Consider the following 26,724-nt stretch of genomic DNA (forward strand, 5'->3'; position numbering starts at 1 on the left):
AAAACACAGTTTTTCCAACATTAGTACTAAAAAGGGTTAGTTTTATGCCATATTTGATATAATTTATATGTTGCATTTTGCGCATATCAAAAACCCATGCTATTAGCCGACTTTCCCCTATTTGGCAACCATCATCATTCACACAAATCCCTAGAAACATTCCCCTCACCTCTCTACCACCTCATCCACTTTCTCTCACTAAAAACTCTAAATCTCACTAAACCCCCCACACTCTTCTTGGAGAAACCGGCTGGAAAACGTAGGCTTTGAAGCTCGGCTCATCAACTATTCTTGCACACTCTTTCACCACACAATCTCCGGTTAGTTGGTTACATTTTGGCTGTTAAATGAATGAGTTGCATTATAGGTGTTTTGCTTGTTGTGAATGTTTAAATGATTGATGGCATACAACTGTTTCGATAATAATAATGTATATTATAGCAAATCATGTTTGAATGATATGGATTTTGAGGGTGTGACAGATTATGCGAAACATTAAGAAGTGGGCACCGGTTCCAAACGAGGTTGTAAGCGCTAAACGGACGAAAACCTCGGAGACTGGAAGTTATAGTGTGGGGGCTCGGACGCACGATGCCAGATAAGAAAAAAAGACGAGCCGGAATTTGACGACGAAGAGAACTTAGTTCGATAGGAGGTAAGTCCCCCTGGAAGGGACAAAGCCAAAAGGGCAGCGACTACAAAAAAGGAAAAAAAAAAAAATAATAAGCCTCATCAGGGGCAGTTCGAGAATGGACGACTTGATGGCCTAGTTCAAAGCATACACCGAGGTCACAGCCCAAAAGGTACAAGCGAAGCAACATGAAGTAGACGAACGGGTTTGGTTGAAGCAAGAGGCGGTAGAACTACAGGAATGGAAGATAATGACAACCGATATCAACATGTATCCGGAAGAAAACCGTCACGTTTTGTGTAAAATGAAAGAAAAAATCGCCAAAAAATGGAATTCTTATAAAATTTTTATTTTTCGCAATCTAGTATTTTTTTAAGTTAAGGGTTTTTTTTTTTATTTTAAGTTATGTAATGTTTTTTTAAGTGAGGTAATATTTTCTTTTAATATGTCATGATTTTACCCATGGCATTATAGCCTAGTGGTATCTTGGTGGTGGGATAAGGCTTATGACCATTAGGTCATGGGTTCGATTCCCACAAAGGGGGTTTTTCCCAGATTTATTGGGTTTCCTCCTGAATTGGTGTATAGGCATTATTGCCTAGTGGAGATGGATATGATCGGGTGATTCTGCTGGTGGCACGATGATACTCCAGTAGTCCGTCAGTGATCCAAATTTGCCGTTCAAAAAAAAAAAATGTCATGATTTTATTTTATAAGTTATTTAATGTTTAAAAAATATGTTGAATCACACCTTTGGTCCATTCTTAAATGAGTATTCTTCTTAGGTATTGACGTGGCAAATAACGTGAAGTGCCATCCTCGGGCTCCTGTGGACCTCATAGTCTAAAATACTAAAGCAAACCATGGCCATGTGTAAGTTATAGGTGTTATATTAAAGCGAAGCAACAAGAAGGGTAAAGTTGTAAAATAGTGACTGAAGACCTGAAAATATCAAAGCGAACGCTCTTCGAGGCTAAAAATGCGAGTGAAGACAGCGAACACCCAACTGGGTTCATTTCTCTCCTTTTCTATATAAAGTTACAAACATATACAACTTCACCTCTCACCAACAACTCCCTTTTCTCTCTCTCTCTCTATATATATATACACATACACTCATTTCTCGCCGGCCGTTAGTTCGTTCCGGCGATGGCAACAACGCGTACGCCATCCATTAACAGAACCGCCAGCGACGGTGGCACAATCATACTAAACAAGTACCAGCTCACTCGCCTGTTAGGTCGCGGTAGTTTCGCCAAAGTCTACCATGGCCGTTCGCTCATCGACGACTCATCCGTGGCCGTAAAAGTAATCGAGAAACCGTCAATAGCAGATCCGACGATGGAGCCACGCCTCGTTCGTGAGGTCGCAGCGATGCGGCGGTTAAATCATCCAAACATACTCAAACTACACGAAGTTTTGGCAACAAAAACGAAGATCTATCTCGTTATGGAGCTCGCCGCCGGTGGTGAGCTTTTCACGCAGCTCGCCCGCCGTGGACGGATGAAGGAATCCACCGCACGACGGTTTTTTCAACAGATCGTGTCGACGTTACATTTCTGTCATGAAAACGGCGTCGCACACCGAGATCTGAAGCCGCAAAACCTTTTGTTAGATGAAAACGGTAATTTGAAGATCTCAGATTTCGGTTTATCAGCGTTACCGGAGAGTCATAAGGACGGTTTACTCCACACTGCGTGTGGAACTCCGGCGTATACCGCACCGGAAATTGTTCGCCGGAAAGGATACGACGGAGCAAAGGCGGACGCGTATTCATGTGGAATTATACTTTTCATGTTTCTAGCAGGTTATCTTCCGTTTGACGATAGTAATCTAGCGAATATGTACCGGAAAATTCATCAACGAGAGTTGACGTTTCCCGATTGGATACCTAAACAACCGAGAATCATCATTCAGAAGCTTCTAGATCCGAATCCTAACACGAGAATGAGCATCGAGACGTTGATGAACCTTCCGTGGTTCAAAAAATCACTCAAACAACCAGATCCTACAGTAGAAGAAGAACAACAGCATCAGACGGAAGCAGTTGAAAACGATTTGGAATCGATTAAGCGGAAAACGAGTATGAACGCGTTTGATTTGATATCAATGTCTTCAGGACTGGACCTGTCAGGTATTTTTGAGGAGAAGATTGTTAAGAAGGAGAGGCGGTTTACGACGAGAGCGACGGTGGCGGAGATTGAAAAGCGGGTGGTGGAGGTGGGGGATAGGTTAGGGTTCCGGTCAAAGAGGATGAAGGATAAGGAGAATTGGAATAGGGAGGTGGTAGGGTTGGTGAAGGGGAGAGTGGTGGTGTTGGCCAAGGTGTTGGAGGTGGCGGTGGAGTTGTTGCTGGTGGAGATGACGGTGGTGGGCGGTGGCGATGGGTTGAATGACGTGGATTGGGAGGAGATGAAACTTGGGTTTCAAGATGTTGTAGTGTCATGGCATTGCTGATTACTCATTGATTGTTACTGAAAGTTGTAAATATTTTCAGTTTTATTATTATTATTATTATTTGTTTTCTTTTTTGGTTTAATTTATACACAAATTGAAATTGAAACTCTAAAATATATAGTTAGTAGCATATGTGTTATTTTGTAAACGGAAAGAAGGAAAAAAAATTATTTTAAATAATGGAGTGAGAAACTAATTTCGTCTTTGGTGTCTGTGATCAAATTATTTTAAAAGTCCATTACGGCTTGAGAATGTGTGTCTGGTTAGGTTAGTGAAAATTCAACGAAATTGCAATCAGTTGGGAAAGTTTTAATGAGAGACTCTATTTGGTTGGTTGGACGTGGTAGTTAGAATAATAAAATATCTTACCGTATTTCATCAACAATAATAATAAAAAATAAAAAGAATTAGCATTTCTTTTTTATTTTTCTAATAGTAGCGTTTTTAGGACTTGAAAACAAAATCTTCAAACCTAGGTGTTTTTAAAGGTTTTGCCTTTCGCCGATGGCCGGCCACCAACCAACCCCACTGGTCAGTTATCTTCATCATCAAAAGTTTGGAAATCGAACACAAAAAAGAAGTTGATATGGTTGTCAAGTTTTGATTGATGAGTTCAAAATTTGACATGAAGTCAAAACATACCAAAAATGAACCCAATATACTATTGATTTGAGACGATATTAGAAACCCGCGATTTAAGAAACGTGGACAAAGACAGACCAACTGAAACCAACCAAGACGAACACAAAAATTGGAAACCAATCTATGGTTAGAAAGAGAAAGCAACCCATGATTTGAACAGCGACGGTTTTAATGGATTCAAACATAGTGTTGAGCGAAGATGGTAACCTTATGAAGTAAGCTTCTAACAAACAATCAAAGGAGATGTAAATGGAGTTGAAGATAGCGACCAACAAAATGAAAGAATCGAGCAATAGTCGATGAAGGTGAATGTTGGGAAAGGGGTTTTTCAAGTGTAATATGTTATCTAACATTTATTTACATTGAATTTTTTTTTTCTAAAATCTAGCAACTAAACACCATACAATTTTTATTTAAAGTAAATTTATTTCCCAATCAAACATCTTAAAATTCACTAAATCAATCCTAGTTGCTCATATTTCAGATTCTTTCGTAAAAGTTATGTGAACTAAACAAACCCTTTGATGTTTAACGTACTTTTAAGGAGAATTTTTAATCTAAAGAGAGAACAAGAGACTAGTTTCGTATCGAATGCTTATCATACTTGTACGAACATGTCACAATATAATGTGATTTCTAAAGCAATAAGGAATGTCTTGCCACATGCAGTGGTGAAGCTTGAGATTTCTGACCGAGGGTTCGAAAACGTATATAGCAACCACCCTATCTTTTAACCGATGATGATATACAAACATAGAATCAAAAATGAATTTTGCTATCTGACCACATGTCAGTTTGCGTTTGTAAATGAGTTGGCTACAAATGATGATAATCAACTGATTTGAGTTTAGGTAAACTACAACTAATACCTCAAAACAAATTATGGTGTGCAAGCTTGTTATTCTCCCAATAATTACTTAAAAAAACCCTATCTAACAACCTTTTCAATCATCAGCCAACCAAGGTTTTTTTCTCTCTTTTCAAATGATTGGAATGTGACTAAATAATCTAAAAGTTGTAAGATGAATATAGTTTCCAATCTATAAAATCATAATAAATGATAAAAACACCAACAATTTTAAATCCAGATTTGGGCTTTTTTTTTTTTTTTTTTTTTTGTCTGTTAAACAAAAAATAGATCCAGAAAATGGTAATCTTACATCTCTTCACTAAAGAGTAAAGACACCTCAACACCTCACAGGTTCCATCTGTTTCTATTTCATCATATCTAAATCAATAACTGCATCGGCCCGGCATCAATCTTTGTTCATAAGAGATGTCAAAACGGACGCTTGAACTCAGTCTTACAAATATTTGGTTAAAAATTTCCAAGACATGATGTTTGTAAAAAACAAAGCTTAAATCCATAAAAAGCCCAACCGTCGGTCCAGATATCAGCATTACTTGCAATACTTCTTGAACCAAACTCCTATGTTGACAAAGCTCTCGAAATCTGATTGTGGTCTGCAACACGAATCAATCACATATAAACATATCATATATAACTGATACCCAGTATCATTTACATCAGACATATAATGTGTGCATATTATCATGTCAACAACATTAAAGTTACTAACAGCGATTAACTACCAACGCAAAATGAAACAAGTTTGTAGTTTTGGTTGGTTTTGAAAACGAAACTAAAGTATTTGACTTTTGAGAGTCAATTTCAAACAGAAAATAGAGAACATATTTGTAAGTTATGCCTACGCCCCGCTTGAGGTATGCGCATATAATGTATATATGTGTGGGCGCTCGGGGGGCAAATAACGTTAAAAAGGGGGATGGTTAATCATGCATCATGTGGTGGCGTTGATAGCTGAAAGACAAGGGGGTAGATGCACTAATCGGCAGTTGTCTCAATTGCTGAGTGTTATGACTTATGTGCCTTATGTCCAAGGCTTGATGCAAAACTACTATCGAGCCGAGGGTCTCAATAGAAGCAGCCTCTCTATTCCTACGGGGTAGAGGTAAGGCTGTCTACATCTTACCCTCCTCAGACCCTACCTTAGCGTTGCTATTGGTGGGATTTACTGAGTATGATGATTTGTAAGTTATGCCCTATCCGCTCTTGAAGTGTATGCTACAAATCAATAATGCATGCAAGGGTTGATATATTGGAAATGACCTGTTAATAGGATGTATATCTTCGGGGAAAACAATCACTTTTGTCACAACTCCCTTTTCCTTCAATGCCCGCGCAAACTGTGTATAAACAAAAAAAGTTTCAGATTAGTATCAGCTGAAGAAAGGTTGAATTTTCTAGTTTCTATTCATTAATTAATAATTATATTTTCAAAAGGACCTCAACGTTCAAATTTGTGGGCTATCTCCTTAGATCTGTTAGAATATATTAGGGTTTAGGCCCGTCTCTACATAATAGGCCCAAAACAGACCCAAAATGACAATTAGGTGAGCTCATTGACCAATTTGGCTGGCAATGATTTTGAATGATGAACTATGCCACTATAAGTGTTTCAAACTTAACAAGGATCAAACTCATTCTGGTGAACCGAAGATGAGCAAATGAAACTCAAATCGACTTCTAAGTGTTTGAATATGACCAAATGAATGTTAATAGTTGTTTTTGGACAATCAAAGTTAAATTGGTCATTAAAGATGATATAATTGGAAATTGTGCTCAAAGAAACACATTAATTGAATTTGGCTCGAATATTAGGTCATTTTGTGTAGTATATTACTTTTGACCAGTAACATTTTTGTGAAGTATATTATAGGGTGGGGTTCTAGAGTGAACACTAGTGTATTTGCGAACTGAGTGAACAAATCCTGGCCATTGATCTACACGCGTGTATGGCCAGGATCTCATCATCAAATCGTAAAATACACTAGTGTATTTCAACATCAAATCCTGGCCATTGATCTACACATTCGTATAGTTCACTCAGTTCGCAAGCTACACTAGTGTTCACTCTTGAACCTAATAATCCATGTTTTGAACATCAACTACGCAAGTCGCTTTATGGCCTTAGGGACTCTCCTGGGGCTTGGTTCGGTAGATTCAATAATTTCAAGATGTCGCGTAATGAGAAAGATCTTTCATTCTTCTATAGATACACGCATGCATAAGCATTCAAGGTCATTTAGCACATACCAGATAACCTATGTAGATATGGTAATCACTAGGACTCATATCATTGGTATCCAACAACTAAAAGATTATTATATCATTCGTATCCAACAACTAAAAGATTATTTATAATACATTTCTAGACTTAAGGATATTGGATCACTAGGATGCTTCCTACGCATTTAAGTTGCACAATGAAAAGATGGAATTTCAATATCTCTACCCAAGTATGTGATATGTACCAATCGGTTGATAGATAATCCGTTGAGTGGATCAAACTCAAAAGAAATTAGCAAGAAGCAAGAGTAGCAATTTAGAGAGAATATTAGACTTTCATAATTTTCATTCATAATCAACTCAAAGAAACTAATGGCTTAAATAGCCTTACATACGAATAACATAAAGAGATTAAATTAACCAACCACAATGCCACTACTTGGAAATTAAAACAACTTCACAGTAATATCTAAATGAGTTACATGGCTTCGTGGGTGTTCATGGTGATCGTGGGTTGACCAAGATTGAAGCATGTATCAGTATGCTCTAAAACTACAATATAAATCACTATATTTAACACATATGATATCTGAGAATTTGGGTTAGAATCTATTAAGGCTCATTCGGGTTGCGTCCTCTAATCTATTTAACCATTGAGTGTCAGCCCAGTGGCCACCGACCCGAGGACACTCGAGGTCACGGGTTCGAAACATGTTTCAGCCCCTCGGGTTGGCAGGCGTTGTCGGGTCGCTAGCTTGGGAAGGGGGATCCCTTCCGCGGTTGGGGGTACCGTGCATCTACCCTTTGTTGTATGCTTTTAGACACAATCTAATTCACCCTTTAACCTTCATAAGACCCATAGCATGAACCAGAATCGCTCACTTAAGAGAGAACAATTGGAATATAACCCACAAAATTATAATTAAATAACTGAAGGAGAAATTATGTAAATGAAGAGCATTCAAGAACTACAAAAGGCAATAGTCATTACCTGCAATCCGTTTGAAACCGGGACTCGGAGATCTTTAGCACCTAAGAGGAAAAGCGTAGGAGTTTTCACCTGGAGATCAAATAACAAGTCAAAAGAGAACAAATGCATATCAAAGTAATTAACAAATTATAATAGATTAATTAATGAGGAAAATGTTTACCTTTGAGATATGTGCAATAGGGGATTTTTCATGAAACAAAGAGATATGTTCGGGTGAAGGGGCTTCGGTATAGCTAGAAACCCCCAGGCTTCCAAATGCTTCCACAAAGCACCAATCGGGTATATCTGATGTACCGACCATCAAAGCAAGATTACAAACGGGGTTCCTCGCAGCAGCGGCAGCAAACTTATCTGGCGCCTGCGCAAACACATATAATCACTACTCATTCATGGTGTATAATACATAATACAGAAAAACCAAGTTGTATCATATACCTGGCCAATCAAGTGTGTAGTTAAGAAACCACCATGGGACCCACCAAGCACGGTTATTTTTGAAGGGTTTGCAAGCCCCTTGTCAACAGCATGATCAACGGCTGTGAGGACATCATTTACATCCTGTGATCCAACTTTGCCCAGAAGTGATTGCAATGCCTCCTCACCATATCCGATTGAACCTCTGCAAAAACATTGCTATTTATGTTTCTAGATAAAACGAAAAAATTTAAGAAATAAAAAAAAAACGGCATAAAATGAAGCAGCAGACTTGCCTGTAATTCACGATTAACAAGCTGTATCCAATTGAGGCAAGAAACCCTGAGGTTTTTGAAAAGCTTGACAATGAAACAGAATGAGGGCCTCCATGAAGTATTACAATCATTGGATCACAATCCTCACGCTTCGACTTTGATGATACATATATTGCTTCGATAGGTTTGCAGGCTCCTAATTAGACGCAAATCGAACAAAGATGTAAAGATATACAACACCTAACACCTTGACCGGCTCGAGCTCGAATTTCAAATCGAGCTGAGATTTAAAATCTAGAATTATGTGAAATAGATTTATCTACCAGGTTACCTTTTTTGAGGTTCTCGGAGACATTCTTGACGGGTATCTTCAAAATGTCAAATTGAAGAGATGAAAGTAAAGATTTAACCTGATTTAGATCATATTAAAGTACTTTTTTAGAAACTATTAATGAAGAAAAGCACGCCTGATTAACCGTCTCCAAAAGAAGTAGAGATAGAAAATAAGATGAACATACTTTCTCGTGAGATTCAGACGTGGGGCTTGAAACGTCCAGCCAGCGCCAGATGTCATCTTTAGATTCCTCCTTTGTTATACTACCATATTTGATCTGAGGGACATCTACAAGGCTGCTACATACTTCGAATTGGAATATGAAACCAAAAACATTTGTTTAGTGAAGTTTTCTATTTACTTATGAATCATCAGGCAGAAGGTCGCAATAGAGGCAGACTAAGGGGCTGTTTGGCAACTTCTGAATGGTTAACTACGCAAGTAAAACAAGTTGGGTTGACTTGCAACACTATCTAGTCATTTTTCTTACACAACTTTACATATAAGATAACTAGGTTACAATCCGCTGTATTACACGGGTTGATGAATGTAATGTTACATAATTACTAATAAAAATGTAATGTTTAAAAAGCCATATGAATTGCACGGTGTATTATACTAATAGGCTAAAATATAATGTAATTTGTTAACATATACAGTCGTCAAGATATATATTTAAAAAAATGAACATTCACGTGACAACTATTAATTTTGTTAAGTTAATTTTTGAACATTATTTCTTTCAGCTGGGTATTAACTTTGATTTTTAATACCACCTATTTTTTATTATTTAACATATTGCATTTTTACCATTCCTACCATCCAACCACATAAAATATTTGATTTTTTTTTGGAAACACCCATAAAAAACAATATCATTATTTTTTTCTTTTTTAAATATTTTAACCAACATAATTTTGAACTTGGTGAAACTTTTAAGTAAAAATATGAGTTTATTTTAAAACTTAACAGCTAATTTCATATTAAATTCATTTGGTTAATGATATAATAATATCTTTAATCAAAAAATAAATATCCATAATTAAGCATAGTTGTCAATAGCGACTATAGCGACCGCTATAGCGCGCTATGTAGCGAAGCGACCAAGTGTCGCTATTTGGGTCATAGCGACCAATAGCGTGAATAGCAACAGTTAATTTTTTTTTGATGTAAATAGCAATTAGATATAGCTATAAAATAGTTGGATTTATAGGTTTTTGTTAAATATACATGTAAAATAGCATATATACCAAGGTATTTTGATATAATATACATATAAAAATTTTCAAAATTCTTTTTCTAGTGTATCGCTATATATAAAATAGCGGTCGCTATTTCTCGCTATTCGCTATTTAGCATATAGGTCCTTTGTCGCTATTTGTCGCTATTCGCTATTAACAACTATGTAATTAAGTACGTGAGAGAGGCGGGAAAACAAAAAAAAATAGATGGTTTCAATGGTTGACACGTGTCCCCCATGGTTTTCTTTATTATATAGTATAGATATAGATATAGATAATAGATATAGATATATAGATATATAGATAATAGATATAGATATAGATGTATTCAATATGATTATAGAAACTATGTCATAGAAAAAAAAAGTTATTTATTTAACGGTTTAGGAGGTTGTAAGCATTCGTTTATATTCCAACCTGCATCCCTTTTAGATCATGTTTTTTACCCATTTGACTTGTCAGAGAAGAAAAATAACTCAAGTCAACCCATGTTAGGTAAATGGGTCAAAACTTTCGCCTCTATTTGTGTACCATAACTTTCTCAATAGAACAGATTAGGTTAAATCCAGTACCAACAAGGATGTTATCGCCATTAAGTGTAAGTAAACTCCACGAATGATTTGAATTGCTGGGAGTGATTCTTGTTACTTTCCCACTGCAAATAGAGGAGTCAAGCCGTCAATAGAGAAGCTGTAGCATTGTTAATGAGCAATGAGATGATATATATATATATATATATTATATATTACCTTTGCACATTCACAGAAAGTATTACTTCAGCGCTGCCCCAAACGGAAGATAAGATCATTGTAGATCCATCTGAAAGCCATGGTTTACTAAGCATATTAAAACAGTAGATCCCTGGGAAGCAACCATCCTCGTCCGGACACATCACAACAGGAACCTAAACAAACCCATGGTCTGTCAGTTCTAATTAGAAGATGTCAAAAACAATTTCGTAGAAATGCTTCAAAGCCTATTTTTAGAGATCAATATACCATTCTGTTCTTCCAGTTTTAATATAACATGTCAAATACATAGTTGTCAATAGCGAATAGTGGACGATGGCGACAAGCTACCTATATGCTACGTAGCGATAGCGACGAAATAGCGTCCACTATTTTGATATAGTAAAAAATTTAAGATTTTCTTTTTTTTTTGAACGGCCAACAGAATCAATCCCGAGCACTCTCGGGGCACCCACTGGACCAAACGGAGTACTCCGAGAGTAACCCGAGTCCACCACCAATTCCGGGGAAAACCCGGTAATCCACCCGCCCGTAGGCACGACGGTGAAATTACCGGTAAAACCCGTTTGGCTCAAGGATCGAACCCAGGTTTCCCTAGGTCTCCTATCATTGCCCACCAATGCCTCACTCTGCACCAAGTGGGAGTTGAACTTGCATCTCTCAAGAGAAATGCAAGCCTTCCACCACTTGATCTAGAGATCATTGGCTTTAAGAAATCTTTTACATGCATATTTTATCAAAATACGCTATTTTTACATGTATATTTCATCTAAATACGATATTTTTACATGTATATTTCATCTACTGAATACACATCTTTTTTCAATCGTGAAACAAAAAAAAAAAAAAAAAAAAAAACCTAACGGGCATCACTATTTGTATTTATCTAATTTTTTTACAGAAAAGGTCGCTATTTGTCGCTATAAACCCTATAGCGCCATATGGACGCATTGCTACATAGCACGCTATATAGCCGCTAGTTACAACTAAAGTCAAATATTTATGAAACTAGAAGAAAAAGAAAAGTGCTGGTGGGTTAATCGAACCCATTTTCACATTGCTAAATTTCTCTTTTTTGGCCTAAACCATTTTGACTGTAATCCTACCAGTATTATCTTTCCCTTCCGTTTTACAACACCTATAGATATAAAAACAGTTGAAATTACGATCAAATATCAACTCACCACATCGACAATCTTGGCAGGGCTTGGTTCTCCTTCATTGTTCCACACAGTTTTATGAATAGATTGTGTAGCACAATGTGCCCCAGTGTCTATACAAGTTTTCGCAGAAAAAAACACAAGAAACTTTCCATCTGGACTGAAAACCAAAAACACAGTTATCGATTCCCATTTAGCGTTTTTGAAAGAGCGAAATACAATGGTTCAAAAAAGTTGATTACTCTTTGCATACTCACGTGAATCGTGGGTAGAAAGCACTACTCGTGCCTTGAGTCAGATTTATCACGGATGCATCATCGTTTACAGCATTGTCTTTGATTTCCGATTCGAACGACGGAGACTTTACAGCATATATCGCACAAGGCCTATTATAGCAATATATCATCCCAAACTTCCTAACGTCTGAAGGCCACCCGACAAAAATCAGATATTCATGTGACCCTTTTGTTGTTGGAGCCCATACAACTTGTCCAACACTCAGTGACCTCCCAATCCCTTGTACCGCACGAACATCTCCACTAAAATAACAAAACAAAAATCATATCGAGAGTTGTTAATTTCTTTTTACAATATGTCGATAAACCTTGGTAACTGTCCAGACCTGTTGATATTGATGACAAAGAGAGCGGGCTGCCTCTTTCCGGAATACGCTTCACCCCAATCCTCCTCCCAGTCCCCTTGACCTTTCCAACTACTTAAATCCTTGTCGGTTGAATTGGGACCAGCGTCTTTTTTGTAACCGGCTGTATCGCTAAATGACGGTTTTTGCACACTTGGTTCCTCTGCAACATATGCAATTGCACTTTCATCGGAGTTCCATGAGATTCCCTGAAACCTGTTCCAACCCAAGATATATCATAATCATTTTAATAACACACATCCAAACACAATCTACTTTGGAACACTTACCATCCGTCTGCATACACAGAACCATGTTTGGACTGAGGAACACGAATCTCCTTCTCTAACTGAAACGGGCCCCATATTTCAAAGACAGTCGGTGAATCATTTTCGGGATTTCTAACGACAAGAAGCTTTGAGCCTGATGGGGAGGGAACCATCAGAGATGCACCTGTAACGTCAATTGGAAACGGTGCCCATTCAGCATCCACACCACCATTTGAATTTTCAGAGATGACACTTGACAACATTAGTTTCTTCCTCTTGTTCGCTAAAAGATTCGGTTGGGTAATTGAAAACATAGTGCGAGACCCCTGACCTGCAGGCACAGGTTAAAGAACCATCCTTTATAACACAAAAATAAAACAAACAGCTTATAAAAAAGAAGCTATGAAAATAGAGGGTGTGTACCGCTGGATGACTTGAAGGTCCACGCTTTGTCAATGGTAGACATGCTTGTGAATTCTTTGTACAATTTAGATAGAGAAACGTATTCTTCTTCCATGTTGACTTCTACGCTGGCTGCAACTTCCTTCACGGCACTGACTCCTGAGCCATCCATTCCTGAGCAGACCCGGAGGCGTTTGCTAGAAAATCTGTTCACAAAATATAAATATAAAACTTATAATAAACATATTTTTACCTAATAGTAATTATATCAGCATCATATGTTTTCTACTTAAAAATTTTATTCCACTCAAAAATTTTATTCCTATATTAAACGAACATGTATTGTATTTTTTTTCGCTTAGGTCGGCCTAATCACCACTTACATAGCTAACCATTAGGTCACTTAACCCTTAGCTCGGTAACAAACAACGAAAAAACAGGTAAGACTGATTTATAATAAAATGTCTTTCAGGGTTTCAAATAGGCGTGCCTAATTAATCACAACTTCTTTTTTTTTTTTTTTTTTTCTGAACGGCCAACTAAATCACCGGATAAGCATCCTGGGATGCCCTCAATCGAGCAAATGCATCCCCTCCTCCATTGCGGTCAGAGTTGGATGCATACCCGAGCCACCAAGCCACCAGTTCCGGGAAAAACCGCCTGCCCGAAGGCCCTCTGCGGTAAAACCCGATTTGGCTCGGTTTCGAACTGGCAACCTCTAGAGAGGCCCTAGGTTTTAAAAAGCGTGCTAAGCGTGAGGCGCACTAAGGCGCAGGTCTCAGCGCCTCAGGGCACCTGAGGCGCTTTTTCCACAAAGCGCAAGAAAAACGCATTTTTTTGGGTTTTTTTGAGATGATTATTATCAAAATCAGACGACGATTAGCATCTTACAAACATCACTATAATCAGTATAATTAACCACTAGTTACTTAAATCTATCCACAAAATGATCTTATCTCAACTGGAAGATCAATTATCAATTCTAGTGGTAGAGATTACGTACCTTAGTAGAGAACGATGTGGAGATGATGATCGAGGAGGGGGTTTGGGGAAAGACAATACAAGTTGAGGGTGGAATGCAGGATACGTTGAAAGCGAAGTGTTTGTTAAATATCGCAATAGCAGCATCTCATCTCATCTCATACAAATAATATTCGATTTACAATTAGCCCATTGTGTTTGTAATGTTGCTACCATGTTTTATCCCATTTCATTCACATTTTTTAAGATCAGTTCAAGGCTCACTATTAGGGTCTCTTTGGTATGCGGTAGTGGAATGAATGAGGTAATGAAATGGACGAGAGAATGCAATGGATCATTACCATTCCAAGTCTTGTTTGGTTACCATGTGTGAATGAAATGAGTTATTATTATGTATTGTTCGGTAGATAAGTAAAACCGAGTAATAAAATTAGCGGCGAGTGGTGGTGGTTGTGGTGGTCGGTGGTAGTGATTGTGGGTGGTTATAGGTGGCGGTGGTGGGTGTCGGCGGCGGCGATGGGTGGTGGTGGTGGCGGCGAGCGGCGGTGCGGCGACGACGACGAGTGGTGGTGGTGGCAAGGTGGTCGTTGGTGATGGGTGGCAGCAGAGGTGGCGGTTGGTGGCGGCGGCGGCGGTTGGTGGTGGCGGTGGTGGTGGTGGTGGGGGTGGCGTCGACGATGGTGGGCGGCGGCGGCGGTGAGTGTCGTTAGCGGTTGGTCGCAGCTGTGGGTGATAACGGTGGCGAGTGGGTGGCGGCGGCGACGGTGGCTGTCGAGGTGAGGTGGTGGCGGGTGGCGGCGATGGCGTCGGTGGTGGGTGGTGGTGGGTTGTGGCGAAGGTGGTGGGTTATGGTGTTGTTGATGAATGGTGCAAGAGGGGATGGAATGGAAAAAAAACATGGGGGGTGGAAGGAATGATTTTGAGGGAATGAGATGCATTTTGGAATGGGTGATTCCATTCCATTGACCAACCGAACACCCTTTCCTTCATTCCCTCGTAATCATCCATTCCATTCCACCTCCCATTCCTGCATACCAAACACTACCTTAGAGTTTCGAAAGTCATAAAAGATCCATGTCTATTATCTATTATTATCTATAGTTTCTATAAAAGGAGAAATCCAAGTGACATAAGGAAAGCTGATGTGTCAGCTAGAGAGCATGTCCAACAATGTTTTTCTTATGTCATTATTACATTATAAAACCTAATATTAAAAGCTTTAAAATTCAAAGTTGGCCCACATTCATATTCCAAACCTCTGCTGAGGAAAGGTATGCCCATATAAATCCTCAACATTTAAACTTTTGTTTAAACATTTGCCCTCAACATTTTATAATTTTATAATCAAACAACAGTTCCTAATAAACATCTGTTGAGATTCAAAATTCTGGCTCCACATTCAAAATTCAAACAATATATTCTAATCCTATAAATAAGGGTTAATAATCTGGCTCCACATTCAAATCTCTCCCGCTCACATCTGTGAGCGTACCTCTCTCTCTCAGATGCATCTTTCTCGTGATTCAGCCGCTAATCTCCGATTACACTTCTTTGTTCGAATGTTTGTTGATTATGTTTACATGTTATCGTTCCAGTATCATTGTTCCAACATTGTCGTTTCAATGAAGCTTCCCATCACACATCAACCTTTCAATTTTGATGTTGCAGTATCATTGTTGCAATATCGTGAAAAGTTGCATGTGGTATCTTCTTTGATGGGAGACTTGCATTGTTCGATTTTCGTTAAATCGAAAGTCAGGTTTTCTGCGTCAGGAAGATTTTCTCCTTTTATAGAAAGTATAGATTCGTGCAATATCGTGAAAAGTCAGATGTGCTACAACAGTTGAGAAGAGACCTTTGCATTTTAGGTTTGTTTCTTATTTTGATTAACTGTTGATGATGTTGAGAGTTTTTATTTACACTGACATTTTAGAATATGTTAAGATGCATGTTTATATTATTAAAATGAACTACTACATAGAAAAATACAAATTTAATGAAATATTTATAAAGTATTACACGCTAGAGTTAACACTTGCTAGGATTTCGTAGACTCTGGCCTTTCTCCATGTGATTTCATGCTCTCTTTTGAAATTCAGGTCAGTTAGCATGTTGTAGATTTTCTGATCCTGTTTTAGAAGTTGTGTCAGAAACTCTTCTGCATTCTTCTGGAACTCTGATGGAGGAGAGTGGAGGACTTCATCGAGCAATGCTATGTTGTTACAGGTTTTGTTGTAATTAGTGTCATTTATTATGTCGACTTTCCTGTTTAGTTCTTCGTCTGTTCTTTGTTCCTTGAGTGACCACATGGAGAACTGTGTTTTAACATCGCTGGTGTCTGACCAGTGGTAGAAGCTGAAGTTTGCCATTTAGATTTTTTGTTGGTTTTCTGATTTGGAACAATTTTTGACAGTAAGTGATTTGTAGGACAATTTGTTGATGTTTTGAATCAAAAGTAATCATCGGTCTTTTATAGAGTTTAAAAACGCGTCTACATGGTAAATCAAGAGGTTAATTGTAATTGAGATAATTTGCTTTTGTTATTTGAACTTCAAAATTTTGTCCCTTGGGTTTCTTGGTATTTAATGTTTATGTTAAATGTACACGTTTTCATAATACCAAATTTCAGTATATAAACTCATAGTCACTTCACCTATTTTTCATCACGTTTTCCTACGAAGATATCATACTTTCAGGAAAGTCGAGTAATATAGTTTATTCATATGGCGTCATTCACAAATGAAAAATCAGATGATTTAAAGCAGCGTTTTGTCAGGCAAATCGAGGAACAGGTGTATGAAGATAGGGCTACTCTTCAAGAGTTGAAGAGATGTTTTGATGGATTGCAAGTTGGCCTGTTCACTAGAGAGCAGGTTTCCAGAGATCTTATGCGGATGCCTTCAACCTATTTTACAAAGTATTTTACAAGTTAAAATGATTAAAAACAATAAACATATTTTACAAAGTTATGGGTGAAAAATGTAAGTTTTGGAAACTAGAGTTTTTCATAAATTTAAAATGGATATATATCTTACTATATATTAAAGGAGAAGTAGAGCTGATGTAAGAATGCATACTTGTCAGCCATCTAGGCATGCCATGTAGGATATGTTGATGTCATAAATCTAATTAAATTATAATATATATTGTATTAAGAAATAATATATAAAATATATTATTATGTTTTAAAGATATTGGGGGGAAATTTGAATTGTATGGGGAAGTGTTATTTGCATTAATTGTCTCTGAAGACCATCATCATATACTTTCTCTTCTCTCAAATGTCATATATCACACATAACCCTACATCTCTCACACACACAATATATGTTTTTTCTCTCTCTCTCTCTCTTCGGCGATGGTGATTCAACCAGATGCATATATGTGTAGATCCACAAACCCTAAGGTAAGATCGAACACCTTGAGTCAGCTTAATTTCTCGGTTGTGGTTGAATCACAACAATCACAATAATTCTATCTATATAGAAAGAAACCCTAGAGGCAGACGATCTTCAAGTGATTCTCAAATCTAGAGCTCCCTCAAATCCCCTCTTCAGACAGATGATCTTCAGACAATTCATCGTTCTTCATTACAGGTTCGTTTAATATATGTTTCTACATACTAATGTCTCGAATTTGATCTAATTATTCATAAACTCTCTCCAATCAATTACTCTCTCTCTCTCTCTCACAGACACATACAATTCGAGATTTCAGGGTTTTAGTAGCTCAAATTCTCTAATTTGATCTGTTTATCTGTATATATATATATATATATATCTGTTATTTGTTCAATTTTTTGGTTTCTGAAACCCTAATTTCGGTTTGAAGGTTTTGTGGTTGGAGATGTGCTTCGGATTCGTAACAGAGGATTTGGAGGAAGAACATTGGCTTATCTCCCGGAAGTGATCTACAAGCCACTGGTGAATAAGGTGAATTCTTAATCTTTTTTTGTATTATCAGTGATTTGAGATTGAGGGTTTCTTAGGTCTGGTCGGTTTCTTGCAGGATTACATTTAAGTTTTTGTGAGCATTTCATAACTAGATGTTTTAATTTATGAGTATAAGTATAAGTGTGGATTACAGTAACTGTTTAAGGTGATTTTAAGTTTAATTGTGTGTGATTTTGAAGATCAAAAATGTGGTATGAATGGTAGAAGAGTGCCGAGTCTGTTACGACATTGTTTAAGGTGATTTATGAGTTTAAGTTTGGATTACAGTTACTGTTTAAGGTGATTTTAAGTTTAATTGTGTGTGGTTTTGCAGATTAAAAATGTGGATTGAATGGTAGAAGAGTGCTGTGTTACACACCCAAAATCCACCATGCGGAGTGTCACCGCTTGGAGGCGTGACATGACCAGGATCGAGCCACCAATCATATTGAACAATGTAATTAAGTAAATAAAATCAACCACAATACAATTGGTGACCAAAAGAGAGTAACCGACTTTAAGTTAACAGCGGAAGCATAAAACGTAAGTCCAAAACATAAGTTCCATAGTTCATAAGTTTAAAGTCCAAAACGTAAGTTTAATAAGTTCATAAGTATTAAATGTTAAGCACGGAGCATAACAGTCTGTATCCCACAACGACCTCCTCCCCGTGCAAGCTCCACAAGCATCTAGCGACCTGTAAGGCATGTAACAACGAGTCAACAACAAAGTTGAGTGAGTTCACAGTTGGTTGTTTAGTTTTAAGTTGTTTCAAAAACATAGTTTTTGTTTAGTTGGCTTACTCGCCGTGGGGGTTAACCCATAGTTGAAAATATGTTTAACCAATTTCTCTTTTCCCAAACCATATTTAGTGGGGGCTTCCCCATGTGAACCACTAGACCGTTACGATATCGACAACTGACGAACAATAGCTGTGCCCTACGTCAATGTCTATCATCACTGACAATTTGCCATAGTCCAGTAGTACACGCCCGTCCGACTGGCACGGTGTGAGGTTTGTTAAACCTAATAGCGCTATTAACTAATGACCCGCTCGCCATTGGCCTCGGCGATTAAGTCGATATAAAATGAGGGACTTCATGATAGAGTTTTGTCTAGTAAGTTTTAAGGTTGTTGTCCTACCCAAGGAGGACGAACGTACGTATTCTACCCAAGGAGAATACGCAGGATTAATATTGGCATCCTACCTATGGAGGATGGCCGTACATATCCTACCCAAGGAGGATATGTAGGTTCCGTTTTAAATTCTTTAACCCATTCCCAATCCACCGGGAATCCCATGCCTTAGAAAGTGTGTGAACTCACCTCGGTTTGCTCGGTTAGATTAATTACTCAAAAAATCAGGTAATCAAGCACGTCGTAATAAGGTACAGATAACAATCAGTTTCTCATGCATAACACGTATCCTACGTACGGTTTATTTACTCATTACTCCTATCACATACCACACAATTCAAATGTCAAGTTATATCGTTAAGTTACATTATTTTACCCTAAAGTAATATAACTATCTCACAAAATAAACAAGTATCCACACAAGTGTTCTAGTATAAGATATATATTCTAAATATATATTTACCCATTTTTATTTACAAAAACCAACCTCCGACACTTTGTATTTTGTTTCAAAAATTTATGGCGAAGTTTATATTCGAAACACAAGTTATAAAATATACTTGTAACGCTTGTTTAGAAAAATACTTTCTAAGTGTTGGAATTTTTAGAAAATTTCGCAAGAGTTTCCTTTGTAAATGGAGGCGTCCATGCTAATAAGCATATCATTTTCTTTTCCAAAAATCATTCAAACAATCCTCAATCAACAATATACAATCTCTACTTAACAATCTTGTTAAAAACAAGTATAAACTACCAACTCATGAACTTGAAGATTTATAAAAATGTGTAGTAACTTACTAGTGTATTTAGTAAGTCTTGTTACCCCTTTAAGGTGTGATTGCTTCTTTAAAGACCCCATTTTTAAAGAATATGATTCTTTACAACTTATGTTCATATTTTCTAAAAATACTTCTTCATGTATTTTTCTTGTTACACATGTGTTTCTTTACTTTGTTAACCACCAAAATAATGTACATTTATGTAAGAACCAAGATTTAGTAAACTTGTATTTTTAACTTGGTTTCTTGGTAAATCATACTTGAAATATTTAGATTTACAAGACTTTAACTTACTTTGTTCATTATTTTTACAAGAAACATTATATTCATTCAAGCTCATGACTTTAGTGAGGATGATTCATAACTTTCAACATGTTCATCCTCTCATCTTGCTAGATTATGTTTTTAATCATGATATATCAAGACTACATGATGATCAACATCATTTCTACAAGCAATCAACAATCAACAAGTATATCAACACTAAACAACATGATTTCTTCATAACTTTAGCTTATGTTCATGTTTCAAGTTCAAGTTTCCTATTGTTCTTTAAGATTATCATCATGAACCTTCTTTTAACCACTAAGATAAGATGAAATATGAAGTGTAGGATGTTCTTACCACTAGCTCAAGGCTAGGAAAGTTCAAGAGGAGAAAAGTGTTGGTTAATAGCAAATAGAGAAGGTCCTTCCACTTCCGAGAACACCAAGCTTCGTTGATGACCTTGCTACACCTTGAAGTACACTTGGATCACTTGAATGGAAATCAAAAATGGGTGTGGTGTAAGAGGGGTGTTCGGCTGAAGGTATGTAGAGGGAGGGAGAGAAGAAATTTTGTTGTGAAGATGAAGATGCTTAATGTTCTTATAACCCTTAATGCTATTGTCCAATGGTCTTGATGTTTCCTAAAGTACACTCATAATCTTGCTCCATCCAAGAAAAGATTTATTAGGATTAGGAAAGATTGTGGTGATCTTTTGGGGTCCTTCTTTGGGCCGATTACAAGAAGGGGGAGGGGGGTTAAGTGCAAGTTTGGGGATAAGTAGGTGATTTAATGGAAGGTTAGGGTGTAGGACTTGTGTTTAGTGTGTTACATGCTTTATGTAATATGTTAGTGTGCTCGGGAACCATAACTAGCTCTGAAAAATAAAAACAATGTTTCTAGTGTAATTTTGGTGTTCCGGGTAATGTCCGGTTGTTCGGTTAAATGTCATTCCATTTAAGTGCTAAGTTATTCCATATAGTGTCCTATATATATCTTTTTGTAACATTTTTAATTCCCAACACTTGGGAAAGCATACAGGATTATTTAGTCAGTTTTTTTTTTGCACAAGACTAGTATGTTAAAAAGCACATGTAAGTCTGACACAGTAATCAGAAAGCAGTTAAGTAATTTAGCACAGATATCAAGCAATTTAATTAACATTAATAAATCGTACGGATACATGAAATCATGAGGGTTGTCACATTCTCCCCATGTTAAGAAAATTTCGTCCCGAAATTTAGCACGTGGTTACTGAGGAAGCTAGTTGAGTTGCGTGGTTTTCCTGGTTTTCCTGGGGTGTCACATCATCCCCCCGTTGGTTTGGAATTTCGTCCCGAAATTCTGCAGTAGCTTCAGTCTCAGTAGTGGTTGCACTTTTCTTAAACAGCTGGGGGTACTTGTGTTTCATTTGGTCTTCTCGTTCCCAGGTATACTCGGGGCCACGACGGGAATTCCAACGAACTCTAACAAAAGGTATTCTGGTACGCTTGAGAATCTTAACATCACAATCAGTAATCTCTACTGGTTCCTCGACGAATCGCAGCTGGTCGTCGATAGTGAGCTCCTTTAAGGGAACTATGAGGGTCCCATCTGACAGACACTTTTTCAGATTCGACACGTGGAATACGTTGTGAACTCCGCTGAGTTCTTTGGGTAGATTCAATTTGTAAGCGACTTTGCCAATTTTCTCAATGATTTCGAACGGTCCGACATAACGCGGGTTGAGTTTGCCTCGTTTTCCAAAATGAACTACACCTTTCCATGGTGAGACTTTAAGTAGCACTCGATCCCTAACCTGGAACTCGAGTGGTTTTCTTCGCTTATCAATATAGCTTTTCTGACGGTCACGAGCCGCCGCCATTCGTTGTCGTATCTGAGCAATTCTCTTGGTTGTATCTACTACAAGTTATGGGCCTGTGATCTGACTGTCGCCAACCTCTTCCCAACAAAGAGGGGATCGACACTTCCGTCCGTACAATGCCTCGAACGGAGCGGCCCGGATAGTGGTGTGGTAACTGTTGTTATACGAAAACTCCATTAACGGGAGGTGTTTTTCCTAGCCATTACCAAAGTCGATTACACATGCCCTAAGCATGTCTTCAAGGGTTTGGATGGTGCGTTCAGATTGCCCATCCGTCTATGGATGATATGCCGTGCTCATGTCTAATCGAGAACCAAAGGACTTGTGCATAGCTTGCCACAATTCAGATGTAAAACATGAGTCACGATCAGAAATGATGGAGGTTGGCACTCCGTGCCTTGACACTACTTCCTTTAGATAGATGTTTGCTAGGGTAGAAAACTTATCCGTTTCCTTGATGGCCAGAAAGTGTGCAGACTTGGTCAGTCGATCCACGATCACCCAAAGGGTATCATTTCCGCGTTGAGATCTAGGCAGACCAGTAACGAAATCCATGGAAATTTGCTCCCATTTCCATTTAGGTATCTCTGGTTGTTGAAGGAGGCCTGATGGTTTCTGATATTCAGTCTTGACTCTCGCACAAGTCAAACATTTACTGACGTAGGTTGCTATGTTGGCTTTCATACCAGGCCACCAATAAGTAGTCTTGAGATCGTGGTACATCTTATCCGAACCGGGATGTACCGAGTAACAGACTTATGCGCTTCATCCATCACAAGCTCGCGTAGGTCTCCATACCGTGGAACCCAGATGCACCCGTTTACATAGTAGGCGCCGTCTTCCTTTCGTTCTAACCGTTTCCTTGATCCTCGCAGGGACTCAGCCCTGATGTTTTCTGCTTTCAATGCTTCACCCTGAGCATCAAAAATTTGAGCGGGAAGGTTAGAGTGAATGGTAAGCTGTAACGCACGTACATGCTTAGGTATAGTATCCTTTCGACTGAGGGCGCCGACCACAACATTGGCTTTGCCCGGATGATACTTGATCGCACATTCGTAATCATTCAAGAGTTCGACCCACCATCAATATTGTCGCATGTTTAATTCCTTTTGCTTGAAGATATGCTCGAGACTCCTGTGATCGGTGTAAATGGTGCACTTGGTACCGTACAGGTAATGTCTCCATATCTTAAGTGCGAAAACAACTGCTCCTAATTCCAAGTCGTGTGTAGTGTAGTTCCTTTCGTGAACCTTAAGTTGGCGCGATGCGTAGGCAATGACCTTGTCACGTTGCATCAACACGCAACCAAGTCCTTGGATGGAAGCGTCGCAATAAACCACAAAATCATCTGTGCCTTCAGGCAATGAGAGAATAGGCACGCTACAAAGTATATCTTTTAAGTACTGAAATGCGGACTCCTGTGCATCACCCCAGCGATAGGTGACACCCTTCTGAGTCAGTGAAGTGAGAGGTTGCGCAATCTTTGAGAAATCTTTGATGAATCGTCTGTAGTAGCCTGCCAAACCCAAGAATTGGCGGATTTCTGTTGGTGTACGGGGTGCAGGCCAGTTCTTGATCGAGTCAACCTTGGATGGGTCAACATGAATTCCATCCTTGTTTACCACATGGCCTAGAAAGTGGACTTCACGAAGCCAGAAGTCACATTTCGAAAACTTGGCATACAACTGCTCTTTTCGAAGAAGTTCCAGAATAAGCCTCAGGTGTTGCTCGTGTTCCTCCTGACTCTTAGAATAGATCAGGATGTCGTCAATGAAGACTATGACAAATTTATCCAGGTAAGGTTTGCACACTCGGTTCATGAGATCCATGAAGACCGCAGGTGCATTCGTCAATCCGAAAGGCATAACCAGAAACTCGTAATGCCCATACCGAGTCCTAAATGCCGTTTTAGGGATATCCTCGTCTCGGACTCTCAATTGATGGTAGCCTGACCTTAGGTCAATCTTGGAATAGAAACTCGACCCTTGCAACTGGTCAAATAAGTCATCAATGCGCAGGAGAGGATAACGATTCTTCACGGTCACCTTGTTGAGTTCGCGGTAGTCAATACACATTCTGAAGGTACCGTCTTTCTTCTTTACGAATAACACTGGAACTCCCCAGGGCGAAGAGCTAGGACATATGAAACCCTTTCCAAGAGTTCTTGTAGTTGCGTGGACAGTTCTTCAAGTTCTGATGGAGCTAGACGATAAGGTGCTCGAGCTATGGGCGCTGCTCCAGGAGCTAGCTTGATTTGAAATTCAACTTGACGATGAGGCGGAAGACCAGGTAATTCCTCAGGAAATACCTCAGGAAAATCACGTACAATAGGTATGTCTTCTATCTTTCTTTCTTCCGAGGAGGTATCAGAAACGAGGGCTAGAATAGCAGTGTGGCCCTTTCGCAAACACTTCTAGGCCTTAAGGAAAGAGATGATGCCCACAACAGCACCACTCTTGTTGCCACGAATTTCGAGGGGTTCTTTACCAGAACGAGGGATGCGGACAATCTTCTCGTTGCAAAGAATTTCTGCTTGCTGCTGAGATAACCAATCCATCCCAATAACAACGTCGAAACTACCCAGAACGATAGGAATAAGATCGATAGAGAAGGTCTGACCAGCTAGGACGAGGTTACAGCCCTTAACCATGTGTGTAGCTTCAAGAATTTTACCGTTTGCTAGCTCTACCGTGTGTTTGGTGTTCAGAAGTGTTGGAGTGCGCTTAAGCATTTGGCTAACTTTTAAGGACACATAACTAGTATCGGCACCCGAATCAAATAAAACAGTAACAAAGAAGTCATCCAGAAGAAACTTACCCATCATAACGTTGGGATAGTTCCTTGCATCACCCTGCCCAATCACAAACGCACGTCCCCTGGCACCGTTGCCATTATTGTTACCCCCATTGTTGCCTCCATTGTTCCCTCCATTGTTGTTCCCGTTTCCTTGGTTATTGTTGTTCTGATTCTGGTTTAGCTGAGGACAGTTTCTCTTAAAGTGGCCTTCAGCACCACACTGAAAGCATCCTTTATTGCCCTGCTGTTGCTGCTACTGGTGGTTCTGTGGAGCTTGTTGTTGTTGTTGACGATTCTAATTCGTAGGACGTGGGCTCCTGCAATCCTTGGCTTCATGACCCAGCTTGTTACATCTCAGACAACGACCTTTGTTGCACGGCCCGCTATGATACTTATTGCACCGGTTGCACTTGGGGTGGTTCCCTCGGTATCCACCCTGTCCTTGACTACCAGAAGATTGCTGACCAGGACTCTGGTGGTCATCAATCTTTCGCTGCTGGGACTGAACTGAAGTAGAACCTTTGCCCGAATTTCCATCCCACTTGCGCTTGTTATCACTGGGAGTATCAGAAGTAGTAGTAGCGCTAATACGCTTGGGCAGCCTGTTCTGCTCAACTGCCTGATCAGTGAGACGATGAGCCAACCGGATGATTTGCTGAATGGTACCCAGGTTAGCTGAAGTCACGTGACTTTGGATCTCTGGTACAAGACCCTTGAGGTACAACTCAATACGTTTGATGGGAGGGTCCACCATAGTAGGACACAAGATGGCCAGCTCGTTTGACCTCTTCGTATACGCCTTAATTTCCGACCCCGTCATTTTTAGATTGAAAAATTCCACCTCTAGCTTGTGGATGTCGCCACGACTACAGTACTCTTCCTTGATCAAATCTTTGAAGTCATTCCATGGGGTGGCATTAGCAACCGCCAGCCCTAGCAGTTGAACCTGTGCTTTCCACCAGGTTAACGCAACACCTTCGAGTTTTCCAGTAGCAAATTTCACCCTACGATCTTCAGGGCATTCACACATCTCAAAAACAGACTCGAGCTTCTCGAACCAGTGAAGAAGACCTACAGCTCCTTCTGTGCCGCTGAAGGTACTAGGTCGGCAATCCATGAATGTTTTGAAAGTGCACACAGGAGGCTGTGCAGGTTCCTGTCGCGCGAGAACAAAAAGACAAGATTAAACACAAGAGTTGGTTTGCGAGGGTAGGGTTTAAGCGTCCTAAGATGGGTTGATATGGCAGGTTATACCTCCTGCAGGGACAGCTGCGAGTGCCTCAGCAACTCGTTCATTGATCAATGCCGTCAACTGGGCTTGAGTTAGGTTGATACGTCCTCCGCGTCCGTTCATGATCTTCACAATGAAGCAACGTAATTGAGAAAAGTGTCGTGAAAGTGCGTAAGTGTGGGACGACAGTAGAGAGTAAGCACACAAGGTTCAAATAGCAATTATCACGTTAATTAACGCACAGTGTGAACTATCTAACCGACAATACAACATAAATCATACCACTATTGTGTCGAGTCTTGCACGTGGAGCGAAGCGTCGTTGTGGATCGTTGAGCACTGTACAGGTTATAGTCTGGTTTTGTCAAAAAGATTTTCTCTTTTTAAAACCAAGTTCACTATAACCAATGGCTCTGATACCAATCTGTCACACCCCCAAAATCCA

At 39.0% G+C, this 26,724-nt stretch overlaps 2 protein-coding genes across 2 annotated transcripts; one reads left to right on the forward strand and one right to left on the reverse strand.

The window, feature by feature from the left end:
* The first annotated feature begins 1,605 nt into the window (after positions 1-1,605).
* On the forward strand, positions 1,606-3,202 carry LOC110894441 (CBL-interacting serine/threonine-protein kinase 7). The gene has a single exon (XM_022141670.2). It carries the CDS (start codon positions 1,781-1,783, stop codon positions 3,086-3,088), a length of 1,308 nt encoding a protein of 435 aa, XP_021997362.1. The 5' UTR covers positions 1,606-1,780; the 3' UTR covers positions 3,089-3,202.
* A 1,624-nt stretch (positions 3,203-4,826) lies between these two features.
* LOC110894440 (acylamino-acid-releasing enzyme) lies at positions 4,827-14,556 on the reverse strand. The gene is made up of 16 exons (XM_022141669.2): positions 14,300-14,556; positions 13,318-13,502; positions 12,916-13,225; positions 12,608-12,841; positions 12,243-12,524; positions 12,010-12,145; positions 10,826-10,980; positions 10,649-10,731; positions 9,020-9,141; positions 8,833-8,911; positions 8,523-8,697; positions 8,248-8,431; positions 7,973-8,170; positions 7,813-7,881; positions 5,862-5,938; positions 4,827-5,194 (listed from the first exon to the last, which is right to left on the reverse strand). The coding sequence occupies exons 1-16, from the start codon at positions 14,422-14,424 to the stop codon at positions 5,131-5,133; spliced, it is 2,478 nt and encodes an 825-aa protein (XP_021997361.1). The 5' UTR covers positions 14,425-14,556; the 3' UTR covers positions 4,827-5,130.
* Between the last annotated feature and the right edge of the window lie 12,168 nt (positions 14,557-26,724).

Source organism: Helianthus annuus, chromosome 12 (genome assembly GCF_002127325.2).
Source record: "Helianthus annuus cultivar XRQ/B chromosome 12, HanXRQr2.0-SUNRISE, whole genome shotgun sequence".
NCBI lineage: Eukaryota > Viridiplantae > Streptophyta > Magnoliopsida > Asterales > Asteraceae > Helianthus > Helianthus annuus.

What these genes read in the sequence shown, in the direction of transcription:
- LOC110894440 (XM_022141669.2), bottom strand. Translation starts at nt 14,424, where the DNA reads ATGCTGCTATTGCGATATTTAACAAACACTTCGCTTTCAACGTATCCT. An exon ending in CTGCCAAGATTGTCGATGTG is followed by an intron (nt 10,981 to 12,009) that starts GTGAGTTGATAT and finishes GGGTTTGTTTAG; the next exon opens with GTTCCTGTTGTGATGTGTCC. An exon ending in CTCCGAGAACCTCAAAAAAG is followed by an intron (nt 8,698 to 8,832) that starts GTAACCTGGTAG and finishes GCGTCTAATTAG; the next exon opens with GAGCCTGCAAACCTATCGAA.
- LOC110894441 (XM_022141670.2), top strand. Translation starts at nt 1,781, where the DNA reads ATGGCAACAACGCGTACGCCATCCATTAACAGAACCGCCAGCGACGGT.